At 39.8% G+C, this 14,053-nt stretch overlaps 2 protein-coding genes across 2 annotated transcripts in view; both read left to right on the top strand.

Annotated features, from left to right (window-relative positions):
* Positions 1 to 1,716: 1,716 nt before the first annotated feature.
* The window catches only part of LOC310941845 (extracellular calcium-sensing receptor-like), a gene marked incomplete at both ends in the record, with an annotated part of 45,814 nt that continues 33,477 nt past the window's right edge, over positions 1,717 to 14,053 (top strand). Inside the window, 2 exons of the mRNA XM_083907093.1 lie at positions 1,717 to 1,725; positions 2,260 to 2,396. Of these exons, the coding sequence (XP_083763219.1) occupies positions 1,717 to 1,725; positions 2,260 to 2,396 (146 nt within the window). The remainder of the gene's footprint in view (positions 1,726 to 2,259; positions 2,397 to 14,053) is intronic.
* Positions 9,538 to 10,948, top strand: LOC310941486 (extracellular calcium-sensing receptor-like; the record flags this gene model as incomplete). The annotated part of the gene is made up of 3 exons (XM_083906673.1): positions 9,538 to 9,762; positions 9,846 to 9,969; positions 10,038 to 10,948. 3 exons carry the CDS (start codon positions 9,538 to 9,540, stop codon positions 10,946 to 10,948), a joined length of 1,260 nt encoding a protein of 419 aa, XP_083762799.1.

Here is a 14,053-nt window from a genome sequence, read left to right on the forward strand (position 1 = left end):
TATCAATGTTATCAAATCAAATACATTTTATTTGTATACCACCAAATCACAACATACATTATCTTAAGTCTCTGTACATAGTAAGACAGGAACCTTTACAATATTATAGAGACAAGACAAACCCAACTATCGACACAATGAACAAACAATAAGTGTCAGTGGAGAGGAAATAAACTCAAAATCTCTAACAGAACCAGACTCAAAGATGTGCAGCATCTGCTTCGACCAGTTGGGGTGAAAGGATAAATGGGAGATGAGGTATAGACAGGAGAGAGAGACCGGGATCAAATATAACATTCTGTCAAGTTTAGTCAGGAAAGATATGAATCATATCTCGTATTATAATGTAAGCCGTAGCATAAATTGTTTTTAAAAAAAAGTACTGATATACATTTTAATTGTAGCATAGTAGTGTGAGTGTGTCTAACTTTGAATCCAGAGAGAGTGTCCACCTCCTGAACTGACACTGGGAGCTGTTTCCACTGGTACTTGCATTTTGGGACTGAAGTGATGTGTTAGGATGATAAGGTAAAACTAGTTCTTTCAGGTGTGATGGGACCTGATCATTAAGTACTTTTTACATGAGGATTTTTATATTTAATTCTAAATTATACAGGGAGTCATTGTAGAGAGGCTAACACTAGATTGATATGGTCTCTCTTTCTAGTACCGTCTAGTCAGAACTTGTGCTGCAGCATTTTGTATTAAAGCTCACATAGAGTGGTCCTGTTGCACATAAATGTTAGTTATGGAGGTCTACTTACATACATTAACTTGTTTTTATGGTCAAAAACCTCCTAGTTGCTTCTTCAGGGCTTCGTAAACGAGGTAATGATGCAGATACACACTAAAAAAACAGCGATAATTGGAACTTCCGGTCTAGGTCCGCTTTAACTGGAGTGTTTTAACAAAGTTATTTGGACGTCCCAATAGTAAGGAGTTGCAGTTCACGCAACAAGACTCAGGCGGCCTCTGTTGATCATATTGTCACGTACAAGTGTGGAAGCACAAACAGACAGACACACAGAGCCACTGAAAACAATACTTCACTCCCATTCCGTGGGGTGAAGTAACAAATGCATTAAGTAGTTTTTATCATTCTATAAGAAAAACATTTTCATAATATTCCGCAGGTGGAAGAAGTATTCTGGAAATTTGTTATACATTTATTTTGAGAAAATCGTATCGTGCACAAAAAATCGTGAATTATATCGAGTCGTGAGTTGAATGTATCGTTACATCCCTAATTATGACCTCAGTTTTTCTGAGTTTAAAAGTAGAAAGTTACAGGTCATCCAGGACTTAGTGTCTCTGAGACAATCCTGGAGTTTAAAAATCTGATTTGTTTCATCTCGCCTCTTTGATAAATATAGCTGTGTGTCATCTGCATAACAATGGAGGGTATGTTGTGCTTTCTAATAACATCGGTGACAAAAAAAGAAATAATTGTAAGTTGTCTATGTCTTTTCAACTGAATTAGGACTATTTTGCACCGCTGAATCCGAAAATTACATATATTTTTCTCATTTGTGTCAGATTTTTATGCTAATTTTATTTTGAAAAATCCGATCTTCTGAGCTTTGTTCAGAAAGTTGACCTGATTGAGCAAAACAATGTGATTTTTGGATTCAGCACATCAAAATTATCCTTAATCAGCTAAAAAAAACCTTAAACAATAAATTTGGTGTTGACCAGTGTAATGTTGCTACAGTAAACATGTATAGGGTAAAAAGTATAGGCCCAAGCCCAAGTGAAGTCAATTTGAATGTCCCAAGCTGAATCACGCCCGATGATGTTTTACATGTCTTTCCCTGGGGGTTCATTTAGAGAAAACATCGTTGTTGTAAAGGGGCTAAATTAGCAAACACAGAAATTGCTCGCTACTTGTGGAGAAACTGTTCCCAATTTTCATAATTATATTTTGCTTCATGGCATGAAATTAGGTTTTTTGTTATGATTGAGCGATCCCTTTTGGCAGAAATAGCATGCTGTGTGTTCAAATAAAGTCTCCATAAAAATTTAACGAATCAGTCAAGGATGAGATATGTTTTAGGCTCTGCCCCCACAGCTTCCTCCTCTACCCTGATGGGTGGTATACAAAAATAAATAACACTGAAAATACATAAAATGTGATGACATTGTGATGAGCCTGCACTTGGATGAACCAGAGCAGTTATGGGGTTACTGTTAGTCACCAGCCTCCTCTTGTTCTCCTGTTTCTCCTCTGCTGTGTCCTCCAATCTTTATTCCTCTTGTCAGTTACGGAGACAGTTTGATCTTAATGGGATGCACAAAACAGGAGATGTGATTCTTGGTGGAATTTTCAGACTTCACTTCTTTCCAGATTATCCTGACTGGTCTTTTACCTCAGAGCCACAACAGCCTGACTGCTATGGGTGAGTTGTGATGGAAACAGCACAACGCTAATGAAGATAAATTCCATTGATAAAATGCACTTTTGATTTTGTATAGCTGATATACATTTATAACATTATATGTTTATTTTTATTTATTTTCCAGTATGATTCAGGTTGCTTTTATTTAAATGATTTCACTGGTTTAGCTGAATCTGTAATTGTGTTTAATGATGTATTTTAAATAGTAAAATAGTAAACACAGACGTTTCATTTTGTATTAGTTTTGATGTTATAGGATTCAGGCTGTCTCAGACCATGGCCTTTGCTATTGATGAGATCAACAGAAACTCCAACCTGTTGCCCAATGTCACGCTGGGATACAGTCTGTATGATAACTGCGTCCAACTAGTAATTGGATTTCGTGCAGCACTGACTTTAGTCAGTGGTCAAGAGAAGCAAGTTACATTAGAAGAGAGCTGTTTAGGAACCCCTCCAGCCCTGGGGATTGTGGGTGATTCTGCCTCTTCAAATTCTATAGCAATTTCTTCGGTCTTAGGTTTGTACAGAGTACCTATGGTAAGTCTTTCAAATCAATATTTATTGTGACAAAATTTCACTTTTTTTTAAATTAAATTAAATAAGTAATAATATGAACAAAAAAATAAAATAAACTGCATTTAATGAAGGTCTGACAGATATTCAACCTTAAAATGTTGAAACAAATATTTTTGCAGGTGAGTTATTTTTCCACATGTTCCTGCCTGAGTGACAGACAAAGGTTCCCATCTTTCTTCAGGACAATCCCAAGTGATGCTTTTCAGGTGAGAATCAATTTGCAAAATCAAAGTGGATAAAATAAATCACATGCTAGAACTTTCCATATATACGGCAGTGAAAAATATACAATAGTATATGTTTATGTATGTGGGGGCAGTTATGTAGGAGGGGTAAGGTGGATTGAAACTTTAAAGCTATATACATTATGGAACAGAATGTAACATTTTCACTGCTTATTATGTGCATCAACAGCTGAGGGAACAAAAAAAGCTATTTGTGCCACATTTGTGGAGGCTGTACCTTTACCTTAAAATGGAATAAATGAGCCAAGAACAGTAGTCACAGCACTTGATATTAGCCTTTCTTTGTTTAACTGTTTAAGATTGACAAGGCAAACACCAGTGTCATTGCAGCACAGCTTGAGCAGTTTTGTTTCTGACAGTGAGATGTCCAAACGAGCAAATAATATTAGGAAGAAAAAAATATTTTTATCACTACTTCATCTATGTTTTAGTTGCCTTTTTATAATTTTTGGTATTGTTCGCTTGTCTATTTATTGATAAATGATTTGCAGACTGCTGAAATAGCATTCCCCAGCTCCTTTGTCATGCATGATCGATTTTTGCTTTAATTTCTTACTTATATATAATGAGGTGTGTAATGTGATTGTATGGGGTGGTGGATTGTGTTTTGTAAAGGGTTAAAACCACATTGTTCCTAAATGAGCCCTATGTCTCATTTACAGAGTTGTGTTGTGTCCGATAAACATTTTTTTTTTTTTTTTTTTTAACAAAAGTTTAAATATTACATTTTTGATTTTTTTTTTTTTTTTTCTACAAAAGTTGAAATATACATGTTTTAGAAAATTGACAAAAGTTGACCCATTCATTTTTGTTTATACCAAAGATGAAATACAACATTTTTGGGGAAAGATTGACAAAAGTTGAAATATTAATTTTTTTTTTTTTTTAAATTGACGAAAATTGAGCTTGATGATGAGCACCACTCACCCACCACTCACCACTCACCCACTGCACCAATACATCACCCCACTACCCTCAGGACGAAGATACAGAACCCTTAAATTCAGGAGGGCTCGCCTGGGAAAAAGCCTGATCCCTGCAGCTATAGCGGCCCTGAACAGCAGGCCCCGCTGATCTGTCTGTCCAACACTGATCTGTCTGTCTGCTGTTTCACTGTGTCGTCATTTACTGTATGTTGTCACTGGTGCTGTGGATGTTGTGTAAAGCATTGTCTGTTTGTGATGTATGTCCGTCATTGTGCAGTCTGTGAAAACAAATTTCCCCATGTGGGACAAATAAACTTAATCTAAATCTAATCTTATTTGAATCAGGTGTTTTTAGAGCAGGGCAACATATAAAACATGGCATGGCCGCATTCCCCGAGGACCAGGGTTGGGAAAAACTGCGATAAACAACACTTAAAGACAGTGATTAAACACGAGAATTTCTAGTGTAAGATGATTTCAGCCTGTGCACTAATCAATCTGCTCTGTGTCCACATACTGTAGGTGAATGCTATGATTCAGATTCTAAAACACTTTGGTTGGACTTGGGCAGGTCTGATCGTCAGTGGTGATGATTATGGAGTCCATGTTGCCCGATCCTTTCACTCTGATCTGGATCCAGCTGATGGATTTTGTCTGGCTTATACAGAGAGTTTGCCCTGGGGTGACGATCCTACTGAACTAAGCAGAATAGTGGATGTTGTGAAGAAATCTACAGCTCAAGTGGTGATGGTGTTTGCACATGAGAGTCGTCTGTTCAACCTCATGAAAGAGGTAGGTGCTGATACATTACAAATAACTTGGCATACAACTACAACTAAAGTCTGTTTCTGTAAAATTGAAATGTATTTTTCTAACTATTAGTTAGTCTCCGTTCCTCTACCAGAGACCTGGGAGCCTGAGAATTCTGCACAGTATGTTAGTTGTTCCCAGGACTGCACTTCTCTGTCACCACTGCCCTCTTCTTCTGGTTATTGACAACCACTATGTCCAGCTGATTAGCCACCACCAGTCTAAAACCAGTCAGACGTCTTCCATCTTGATCCTCTGAACACCAGTCCATACACAGGGCAGATGTTTGTATGCCAGCCAGCATCTTACATGCTGCTGTGATGTGTTGCACTGTCTCAGGAGTATCTCTATACCTCGGGGCTTGTCTGGTGAGACAGCCTCTATTGATCTGGTCCTGCTCCTGTGCAGCCATGATCAGTGCCTCCGTGCTGTCTTTCAATCCAGCTTTCTCCAGCCATTGGTATGTTTTTCTGACATCAGCCACTTTTTCAAATTGACGGTGGAACAAGCCATGTAGGGACATGTCCTTCCATGTTTGCCCCTCTGGCTCCTGCTCTCTGCTGGGTTTAAAGTGACTTAGCAAGTCATCAGCAGGGGCCATTTCCCTGATGTATTCTTGGATATAAGATGTTTCATCCTACATAGTGGCTTTTACACTCATAGTCCTCAGCCTCCCTCTTTCAGCTAAGTGTAAAACTTCAGTGTGCTTGACTCACAACCCTCTATGCATGGGTTGGAGCAATCCATGAGACTAAACCTTAGATACTCAGCAGGCCAATAAATATACTGATAAACAATTTTTCAATTCAAGTTCCTGGCAAGGTCACAGTTGTCTGGCATGCAGCATCTAGCAACTAGTGCCTCAAATAAAGGGGTATTGTCTCCAACAATTGGGGAATCTCCTCTTAACCCTATAACACCAAACGTATCATATGTGATACATTCGTTTTTGAGCCCTCCACGTGAGCAGTGTGACAATTTTTTCCCTGAAAAACCCGATGTATAAAATGATGGTGAACCCAACAGAGAAACCCGACAGAGATACAAGCACTGCGTAGGCCACTCTGCCCATGTGTACTGTGAGAAATGCAGAGTGCATCTTTGTCTGAACAATTGTTTTCAAGCCTACCATCACTCAAAATAAAAACAAGTTTGTTCAGAAGGACCAATAAAGGCTCCAGTTTCAAATAATTGGAAATTTCTGTCAATTATTTAATGGTTTGGGCTTTACAGGGTTAATGTTCCTTCAGATAGCCATTCAGTACTGTCTTTTTACTAATTTCTGCACTTTTCCAAGGCCAAGTTTTGTCAAAATTGTCAATACCTGGATATTATGCAATGAACAGGTGGTGAGGCAGAACGTGACAGGCCTGCAGTGGATGGCCAGTGAAGCCTGGACATCAGGCACTTCACTCCAGACTCCTCACCTCATGCCGTACCTGGGTGGAACACTAGGCATCGCCATTCGTCGAGGGGAAATACCAGGACTCAGGGACTTCCTGTTACAAATACGTCCTATCCTAAACTACAGCACCAGCAGAAATAGCATAGTGAGAATTAAATGTTTCAATGTTACATTGTACAGTGTACATATAAAAATTAAACAGTGACTTTATTTCGAAACCTCAAATCTAAATATTTTTCAGGTGAATCGTTTTTGGGAACACGCATTTCAGTGTAGTTTTGCAACACCTCCAGCGGATCGGGTGGAAGCTGGAGGACAATTATGCACCGGACAGGAAGTTATACAGAATGTGGAAACGGAGTTCCTGGATGTCTCAGACCTCAGGCCAGAATATAATGTATATAAGGCTGTGTATGCTCTGGCATATGCTCTTGATGACATGCTGCAGTGTGAGCCAGGGAGAGGACCTTTCAGCAACAACACCTGTGCTCATTTGCAAAGACTGGAGCCATGGCAGGTGAGATATCAGTTTACACTCCATCTCTTAATTTCACTGAATCATTTGTTTTTCTGTTAGAGATGATGAAACGTGTGCAATTTATTCATTGAATGACAATTAAACAATTATACATTACAAATATACAATTATAGAGTAAGAAGAATTGGAGTAAATCATATGTATTAGGCTTGTAGAGAATAGATACTGTACTGAATTAGTGCCAAATTGTAATATAAGTAGTTATATTATATAATTTATTATATTTGCACATACCCCCAGTTGGTTGTACTTCATTTTATGTATCATTACACACCAGTAGTGAACACAAACTAAGTACAGTAGGAGTGGGCAGGACACATCTGCATCTGGGTAGCCAATGGGGTTGAGTATCTCGCTCATGGACACCTCAAACCTAGAACTCTCCAGTTACGAGCTGTATTCCTTTCCATTTGGCCCTGAGCTGCACAAAATATATAAGGTCAGAGAGAATTGTTTTGTAGAAAATGGTCATAACTTCACATGATTTATGTTGTGCCATAATGGAGAACCTACATAGTACAAGTCATTTCTGTACATATTTTCTCCTAACATTTTTTTGGTAAAAAGAAAAAAAAAGTTTTGAAGACCGTCCTGCCCCTCCACCCCATGTGTATGACGTCATACATCATCATTTGAGGTCACTACTCTCATTCAAACAGAAAGCAGGATTCATCCCTGTAGGAGTCAATCAGAGTGTTAGCTGTGTTAGTTAGTTAGTATTTAACCTCTAAGGCTGAAACCTGTCTAGAGAGTGGTTATCTGTCTATATCTGACACAGTTTCAGGTTGTTGGTTTCACCTGAGTCAAGGTATGACAGAGGGTTATTAGGGTCACGTGAGAGACAGATTGCTTTATATCCAATGTCTAATAGTCCTTTTACACCGGCAGGTCTCTGTTTACTTCTGCGTGAGTAACGCAGAGTAACCTCCTACCATTTTAGTTCTTCTTTAACTAGTGTGAATGCGGGCTGGTTCACCACAAAGCACCAAGTTTCTGAGACCCCAGAACGGAACCAGAACCGTGTATGTCTGAAAGCACTATAAGAGAAACAATGCTATGTCTATTGTAATTGGCAGATACACCATGCCTCTCAAAGGGGCATGGTGTATCTGCATTGGTCCCAGATGCCTCTAATCCAGTATGTGTAGGAGGTTCTGTCTTTAGAGCTGTGTGCATTATGTGGATGTTTTGGTGCATGTTCGGGAGATCTCTGCTTGCATCAGCTATAGGAAGGGTGAAATGGTGGGAGTCATGAATACCCTGACTATGCTAACATCCAATGACCAAGATATGTGGACAGTTTTTGAAAGTAGGTGAACCTGTGTTCTGTAATACATAAAACCATTGCTTCAATTGTTTCAGAACCAGCTGCCAAAAAAACAATGAATGGTTTTCAAATAGGGCATTTCTGGGCAAATCTCTGTACATCCCAAACATGGTTTTAATTCCAATTGTGACGTCTTCCGAATTATGTTAACCCTACTTTTACACGTCTGGATGTAATAAATGAAATGAATAGTCAAGAGTATGAACTTCTACACAGGTCTGACTGGAAACACAGTACACTGGTGAAAAAAGCTCTCTGCTTTTAAAACAGCTGACCCACCTCTCCCTTTGCCTTTGCCACCCTGTGTAAGATAGTTTTCAATTTGACACATTTAATCGTATTATAGAATGTGACTATGGCCCTACCAATAAATGTATTACCAATCATCGGATAGTGTCTCTGCAAGTTGAGGGATGTATTGCCAGAGTATCTTTTACAATGTTTTATTATTATAATAATATGTTTTCCTCACATGACTGCCTGAGTTGCATCATTAATCATTCAACACAGTGTTGCACATCTTCAACTGAAAGGAAGGAATCAAATGGTACACAGTCTAGCCATCAACTTGTGAAAGTGGTAGATATAAAAATAATATTTGAGCGGGTCCAAACATGGATGTTCACTATGGTCTTACACAATCACCTCATTTATTATTAACATATATACAAATAGACTCACATCTTCAAACAGGACTCCATTCCGGCCTCGAACATTAAACACGTCATCGGTGCACAAGAATTGCTGTAATTGCCATGGATAATATTTTTCTGGGATTTTTAATGTGGTTAATAGGAGGACACTTTAAGCAATACTGCTGGCATGGGTCCAGAACAATATGTGAACATGTCTGTGTTGTTTATGGCTTGTTTAGAATAAGTGCTGTACTGCTTGTATATAAAATATTTTGGAAATATTTTTTTGTAAATAATTGTTGGAATTTGGGTTTTTGCATTTGGAGCGAGATGAGCACAATAATCACAGTCTTCACAGTTGACTTCAACATTGTCTTTTTGGATGGGCTGGATAAATAACCCCACAGCAAACTATCAAAACAGATGATACCCAGCTGTCAAATTTGTCCTCCACTGAGGTTAGAGTTAGGCATTGCTTCTCAAAAAAAGCATATTTACTACTGTTCAGTTTTTTAAGTCAGTCACTGTGCCACTGCAGTTCAGCTGTCAGATCATGCAGACTGGTTTTGACTGGACATGTGATTATTCTTCCATGATGATTTCTTTTTAGTCTGTTTGTGTGTTAATGACCATTTCATGGTTTTTATTTCTGTGCATTTAATCCTGATTTCCAAAGCTTATGTACTACTTGGAAAAGGTCAACTTCACAACAACATTTGGTGATCAAGTGTCATTTGATGAGAATGGTGATGCCTTACCTGTATATGACATCATGAACTGGGTGTGGCTCCCTGGTGGAACAACTAAAGTTCAGAATGTGGGTGAGGTTAAGAGGTCAGCCTTCAAAGGAGAAGAACTCACACTGCATGAAGACAAAATCTTCTGGAACTTTGAAACCAAACAGGTTAGTTTTGATATACATTCATGCTGCCTGTGGGCAAGTCATGTTAGATTATTCTGAAAAAGTATTGATATCGCTCCACACAGCCTCCTCGGTCAGTGTGCAGTGAGAGCTGTCCTCCAGGTACCCGCATGGCCAGAAAGAAGGGGGAACCTCTGTGTTGTTTTGACTGTGTCCCTTGTTCTGAGGGAAAGATCAGCAATACAACTGGTGAGTGTGAAGTTATAAGCACCACAGACATGTTGTATGAACAGTCATCACTTTCCCTATTTTCTCAGACTCCATGGAGTGCACCACTTGTCCAGAAGATTTCTGGTCCAGCCCCCAGCGTGACCATTGTGTTTCTAAGAAAACAGAGTTCCTCTCCTACCATGAGCCTCTGGGTATCTGCTTGACAACCACCTCACTGTTGGGCACATTTATCTGTGTTGTTGTTCTGGGCATCTTCATCCATCATCGCAGCACACCTATAGTTCGTGCCAACAATTCAGAACTCAGTTTTCTTCTCTTGGTGTCGCTCAAATTGTGTTTCTTGTGTTCATTGCTATTCATTGGACGACCCAGACCGTGGACTTGCCAACTAAGACATGCAGCATTTGGCATCAGCTTTGTGCTTTGTGTCTCATGTATCCTGGTGAAAACCATGGTGGTTCTCGCTGTGTTCAGGGCCTCCAAACCAGGAGGTGAGTCCAGTCTGAAGTGGTTTGGTGCTGTGCAGCAGAGAGGGACAGTTCTGGTTCTGACTTCTGTTCAAGCCGCAATCTGCACTGTCTGGCTTGTATCTGCTTCACCAGTGCCTCATAAAAACACCCAGTATCACAATGACAAGATAGTTTATGAGTGTGCAGTTGGGTCCATCGTTGGTTTTGCAGTTTTACTTGGTTATATTGGTTTACTGGCTGTCCTCAGTTGTTTGTTAGCTTTTCTAGCAAGGAATCTTCCAGACAGTTTCAATGAGGCCAAACTCATCACTTTCAGCATGTTGATCTTCTGTGCAGTGTGGGTCGCCTTTATCCCTGCTTACATCAGCTCACCAGGCAAATACGCAGATGCAGTGGAGGTATTTGCCATCCTGGCCTCCAGTTTTGGCCTCTTGGTGGCACTGTTTGGACCCAAATGTTATATAATCCTGTTGAGACCAGAGAGAAACACAAAGAAAGCAATCATGGGTCGTGGTATGGACACATGAAAACTGCAACATATTATTTAATTATCTTTTTATATTTCAAGAATCAGAATATGTTCATAATGAGTATGTGATTGAGTGACAAGGTTGAATTGCTTAAGAAATATCATATTTGTCCTCGTAAAGCATAGAGAGACGTAGTGTACATTCCAATAAAGTAGTCCTCAACACTACATTTATTGTAATTTATTAAAATTGGATCATAATTTAAAATCTTCTTGTGAATGCCATGTTTGTGTTTGTGTGTGACAGATGGAGTGAGGTAAATTACTGTCTTTGGTTTGAGTTCTGAGTCCTTAATTATGCAGACTCATCCCGTTCTGAGAGAATCATGGCTCAACAAGTCAAGTCAGATTTATTTCAAAATGCACCAAGGCTGAACCACCTTGTGATACTGAACTGTCACAAGACATTGTCAACGAATAGCAACCTTGAAATAATCGTGGACCAGTTCATAAGATTTAGAATCAGATTCAGAATCAGAATACTTTATTAATCCCCAAGGGGATTTGTTTTTGTTCCAGATGCTCTGTGCAAAGTAGGAAGAAATACAGCATGAGGAAACAAGAGCTAGATATACAGATAAATAAAATAAAACAGTAAAATAGGCAATAAGCTAAATTAAATAAAATAAACAATAAAATAAAATACAATAATAAAGTAGACAATCTGGAAATATACAATATACAGTGAATGTAAGTTGAAAAGAAGTTAGATGAGAATGGGTAATTATAGTTTGTCTGTTTATAAAGAGTCTGATCATCAGAGGGAGGAGTTGTACAGGTTAATGGCCACAGGCCGAAATTACTTCCTGTGGCGCCTTTGACAGCATCGTCCTGTCTGACACAACTGTCAAAAGTGTCCAGCTCCACCCCCTCATAAAACATCCTCAGCATAGTCTGGAAGATGTTAAAGGAGTGGAGCCTCCTCAGAAAATAGAGGCGGCTCTGTCCCTTCTTGTAAAGGACTTCAGTGTTCTTAGTCCAGTCCAATTTATTGTCAATGAACACTCCTAGATATTTGTAGTGTTCAACAATGTCCACATTATGCCCCAGGATGGAAAGTGGGGTCACTGGTGTCCTGTTCCTCCTCAGATCCACCACCACTTTGGTTTTTGTAGTGTTGAGCTGCAGGTGGTTCAGCTCACACCATGTGACCAAGTTGTCAACCACAGCCATGTACTCAGCCTCCTCACCCTTAGTGATACATCCAACCACAGCAGAGTCATCAGAAAACTTCTGAAGATGACAAGACTCTGTTTTGTAGCTGAAGTCCTTGGTGTAAAGGGTGAAGAGAAAATTAGAGAGGACAGTCCCTTGTGGGGCCCCATTGTTGCTGACCACTGCATCTGACACACAGTGCCGCAAGCGCACGTACTGTGGTCTGCCAGTGAGGTAGTCAACAATCCAGGACACAAGGGGAGGGTCTACCAGCATCGTCATCAGCTTGTCACCCAGTAGAGCAGGTCTGATGGTATTGAAAGATGCGACCTGATCATAGGCCTGAGCTGCTCCAGGATTAGTCTTGCCAGGGTCTTCATGATATGTGATGTCAGTGCCACCGGTCGGTAGTCCAAGAAAGCAGTGGACTGCTGCGTCTTTGGCACAGGAAGGAGGCAGGACGTCTTATATATCACAGGGACCCTCTGGAGGCTCAGGCTCCTGTTGAAGACATGATGAAGCACTCCACAGACCTGCAGCCTTACCAGCGGGGAGTTTGCTCAGCTGTCTCCTAACATGAATCGGTGTAAACAGTGCAGATTGAGGGCGGGGGGGGGGGGGTTGGAGTCCATAGTGAGAGGGCAGGTAGCATGGGAGCCAGAAGAGGTGTGAGAAGTGGGGGATAGGTGTGAGGGGCTCAAACAGCTGGATGAGGTGCTATCAGCAGGAGGAGGGGAGGTCACAAGTGAATATTCTTTTTCTTTTTTTTGTGGGGGGGTGAATGTGGCCCAGCCTCACCCAGACTCTAACTCATGCGGCCCCCCGGCAAATTGAGTTTGAGACCCCTGATCTAGAGCCAATAATACATAGACAGGCATGCAAACTACCAAAAATTGCAAGACCATGTGTATATACACTCGACTTTTTGTGCCTCCCAGTTATCCCTGTGTCGACCTTATAGGAAATGTGCAGTTATGTGTAATGTACTGTATGTGACAGCTAAAAATACTGGGTCAAAGCCCCTATGAAACATGAGTGTTAGGAAATAAATATTTGACACTACCAGTTACCCAGTGGTCTTTTGTTTATTTTATTTTTTTATTCTTTTTGGTGCTAATGGATTATGACTATTGTGCTGCCAAAGCTGTTCCCAGACAGCAATTACCACAATTCCAAGATGCTTAATGAAATTAAACTCAATCTTCTGTTATTGGTTTGATTGAGACCCCTATTGGCAGAAACTATATATTGTGTGTTCAAATAGATTAATGAATGCATAGATAGATAGATAGATAGATAGATAGATAGATAGATAGATAGATAGATAGATAGATAGATAGATAGATATAATTGATAGATATAATTCTGGCCCAGCCCTACAGCTTCACTTCCTCTGCCCAGATGGGTGGTGTGCAAAAATAAACAACACTGCAAATACATAAATTGTGGTGATGTTGTGATGAGCCTGAACTTAGACAGCGCAAAACCAGAGCAAAATCATGAGGACATTTTTAGACACCAATCTCCTCTCGTTAATGTTGTTCTCCTGCTTTTCCTCTGCTGTGTCCTCTTTTTATTCCACCTCTTGTCAGTTACGGGGACAGTTTGATCTAAATGGGATGTACAAACCTGGTGATGTGATTTTTGGTGGGGTTTTCAGACTTCACTTCTTTCCAGCTTATCCTGATCTGTCTTATACCTCAGAGCCACAACAGCCTACCTGCTTTGGGTGAGTCTGACAGGGAAACAGACAAATTAAGTAGCTGCTGGATAGTGAGCCAGTTATTATTGAACCCTTCTTGATTATTTTGTTATACATGTAAAACAACAATCAATAATAGAACCTTATTGAAGAATTTAAGTTTTATTATGGATGTTGAAGCTCAAGTCACTATTTCCAGTATCTGACGTTTTGAAAGGTTTAGCTTTGCACAGTGACTGTGTGATG

This window comes from Microchirus variegatus, assembly GCF_963457635.1.
Source record: "Microchirus variegatus genome assembly, chromosome: 20".
In the NCBI taxonomy this organism is placed as follows: Eukaryota; Metazoa; Chordata; class Actinopteri; order Pleuronectiformes; family Soleidae; genus Microchirus; species Microchirus variegatus.